This window comes from Ipomoea nil, unplaced genomic scaffold, assembly GCF_001879475.1.
Source record: "Ipomoea nil cultivar Tokyo-kokei standard unplaced genomic scaffold, Asagao_1.1 scaffold2783, whole genome shotgun sequence".
NCBI classification, from domain to species: Eukaryota; Viridiplantae; Streptophyta; class Magnoliopsida; order Solanales; family Convolvulaceae; genus Ipomoea; species Ipomoea nil.
The window spans coordinates 401433-404607 of record NW_017619211.1 but is presented as its reverse complement, the minus strand read 5'-3'; the positions used below and the strand labels follow the sequence as shown (position 1 = coordinate 404607).

The window sequence follows — 3175 nt, the reverse complement described above, 5'->3', positions numbered from 1 at the left end:
AGAATTGTACGCAACTGTGAAAACATATAGGTCCCAAAATCAAACTACACAACTGTATCTAACCATTCAAAGGGCATGTCCTACTATTATGACCATATTCATCACAAGTATGGCATTTCCTTGATTGCTTTACACACTTGCTAGCAGCTTTCTCCCTTGTACTCTTCAACCGCTTACCGCTACCCTTGTTCTTAGCTTGAATAGGATCACGCACCTCCACTGTTGAACCTCCACAAAATGTGTCTTAGGGTTCAACAGTGGAGGTGCGTGATCCTCCACCAGCCACCACCCCACTGCCATCCTCACTCCCCTCTTGGAGATATAATTGTCTTTGCTCGCAAATAACACGTCGTAGCTGTGACAAACGTTCTATATTACCATCAGCCAAGCCCACGCAAGCATATATGTCAGACCACAATAGATTAGTAAAAATCCTAACATTCTCCACTTTAGAAGATTGATCAACAATTGTATCATTAATATGAAATATTGGCTTCAAACAAGCACCCTTTGTCCACCGAGACACCACATACCTAGAAGGAATACTCTCAAGCCCACGATCTTTAAACACAAAAAAAAATATGCCTACACAACAACCCCGTCCGCTCAAACATCTTGCAAGAACATGTAGCAGTATAATTAGACAAGACTAGCTCCACATACCATGCCCGTTGGGCACCATCTTTTATCCCATATGACACATGGACATCACAATCACACAAAGACACCACTTGACACGAATAACAAGCTGCACAAATCTCTACTTGAACATCATAAAATACAGAAATGGTGTAAACATCCATTGCATGCTTCTCCAAAGCCAATGGTGTCTTCAAAACAGGAAAACAAGATTCACAATCAGCATTCAATTTTGCTTGTGCATGACGCTGCAACAGCACTTCCAAAATGCACCAAGAACTCAACCAAACTAGAATGACCATTAGAGAACGTACCAAAAAAAAAACTATTTTGAGACTCTGATCGAGACGTTGTCCTAACCAGTCCTGACATAAACTCGTCGTGAAAATATGGGGATGCCCAATATCTACGAGACTCGAACAAGTAATGAAACCAACCATTGTCACCCAAACCATATTCCTCCATGATACAACTCCATGCCTCCTCAAAGGACTTGGAGTCCAGTGATTTGTTCCAGACAATGCCATTCAACTTCCTCCTAAACACTTCATCTTTAGATAGAATCGGTCCAACCTTCTCACCAACCTTGCACATTATATGCCACATGCAAAATCTATGTTTTGATGTACCAAACACGCGAGCAACAGCAACCTTGAGAGCTGGATCTTGATCAGTAACACCACATATAGGGTCATGACACATAGTTTTCTTAAATTTCTCCAAAAGCCACACATATGAGTCTACATCTTCCCTCATGAGCAAACCAGCACCGAAGGTGATGGATCTCTTATGGTTATCAATTCCAGTAAATGGAACAAACACCAACTTATACCTACAACACAACAAGCAATCAACACCATACTTCTAAGAAAACACACCATAAGGTATGGAATCATGCACCACAGACAAATACAACATGCACAATAAAAATAAATACTAACCTGTTAGTACGGTATGCAGCATCAAATGAAACAACATCACCAAACAATGCAAAATTCTTCCTAGATACTGCATCCACCCAAAAAACCCTTGAAAGCTGATCACCTTCATCAACATCATATTCAAAATCAAATGCCTCACACAACTCACGTCTCTTAAATAGCGTATCTATGAATAATTGAGCATCATCATTTAGAATGTACGCCATCTGGTCACGCTTGAAATTCTTAAAATCCACACCTGTAGCCCCGACACTGGAATACTCACCAACAATCTCTTTAAACAGCCTATATGACTGAACAGACCCAATATTTGCCCGAACACAACTAGCAATAAACATTTGGTGCCCAGCATCGAGACTACGATTCACCTTTAAAAATTACCTAGCAATAATTGAACACATCGAATGGGTGTGACGTTCCTCAAAATAATGCACAACATACAACCCATTAGACTTACGCTTTATCACAACCTTAGCCTTACAACCAACCCTATTTGTCACCCTCCGTCTCCTCGCCAAAGTAGTTTTAGCAACCCTAGAAACCCTCTGCTTATAACCCTGACGGTTACATACTATGTGCTTCTCCACAGCAACACCATCCCTATCTTTCCGAATTGAGTGCTGCCTACAATCAAACCCAACAGTCCCAGCATATTGTTTATAAAACACAACAGCACCATCCAAGGAAACAAATTGTTGCCCCACGATAGGCTTCACACTGTCAGCACAAACTGGGCGCTAATACTTAGTCAGCCCAGGAGAAGTTTCCAACACACATACACTGCCTTGTACACCCACATCAGCCAAATAATCTTCATCACAACCCACACCACTGCCTGCTACTCCAACATCAGTCACATTACCTTCATCGCAACCATCACCATTGCATTCTACACCAACATCAGTGGGATTACCTTCATCACAAACACCACCATTGCCTTCTCCACAAACATCAGTTGAGTTATCATAAACACCACCACTGCCTTCTCCACAAACACCACCAAATTGCAAAACATCAGCTGCACACCACATGTTAACTAATAAAGCACCACACCTTATCCAATACCACACGAATAACCCTACCTACATGCACATTATACATGCATAAAATCTAATACTGCCATACACATCATCAAATAATATATGCACCACGAGTATACAAAAAGTAAACCGTAATCACAAAACAACACATAGCAACATAGTCAACATCGATACACAGCAAATCCATAAAAAACGCATGCGATAAACTTCCAAATCATAACAGACACATAGTAATACAAAAGACAAATTAAAACTACAAACATGAGAAATTCAAAACATACCAGGCTCCATCGCTCAACCTCAATAATCTCCCAACTGCGATAATCTGTAATTGCAAACGCAACCGATATCTCGTCCAACTTCCGATTGTGATCTCCAGCGATATTCTCCGAATTCCAATTGGGACGCAATCACGAACACGATCGCGATCTTGATTTTCTTCCAATTACGACGCGATCACGAACGATGTCTTGATCTCTCTTTCCTTCCGTGTTTAAAATCACACAAAATAAATCGTCTTTTATACATTCACGTCCCCATCCCATTAAATTACTG

At 40.8% G+C, this 3175-nt stretch overlaps 1 protein-coding gene across 1 annotated transcript; it reads right to left on the bottom strand.

Annotated features, from left to right (window-relative positions):
* Window positions 1-244: 244 nt before the first annotated feature.
* Window positions 245-2611, bottom strand: LOC109157533 (protein FAR1-RELATED SEQUENCE 5-like). Its single transcript, XM_019305389.1, has 6 exons — window positions 2325-2611; window positions 2022-2204; window positions 1581-1937; window positions 1000-1471; window positions 664-830; window positions 245-533 (listed from the first exon to the last, which is right to left on the bottom strand). The coding sequence occupies exons 1-6, from the start codon at window positions 2609-2611 to the stop codon at window positions 245-247; spliced, it is 1755 nt and encodes a 584-aa protein (XP_019160934.1).
* Window positions 2612-3175: the final 564 nt, after the last annotated feature.

What these genes read in the sequence shown, in the direction of transcription:
- LOC109157533 (XM_019305389.1), bottom strand. Translation starts at nt 2,611, where the DNA reads ATGTGGTGTGCAGCTGATGTTTTGCAATTTGGTGGTGTTTGTGGAGAA. An exon ending in AAGCGTAAGTCTAATGGGTT is followed by an intron (nt 1,938 to 2,021) that starts GTATGTTGTGCA and finishes GGTGAATCGTAG; the next exon opens with TCTCGATGCTGGGCACCAAA. An exon ending in GATGGTGCCCAACGGGCATG is followed by an intron (nt 534 to 663) that starts GTATGTGGAGCT and finishes TATTCCTTCTAG; the next exon opens with GTATGTGGTGTCTCGGTGGA.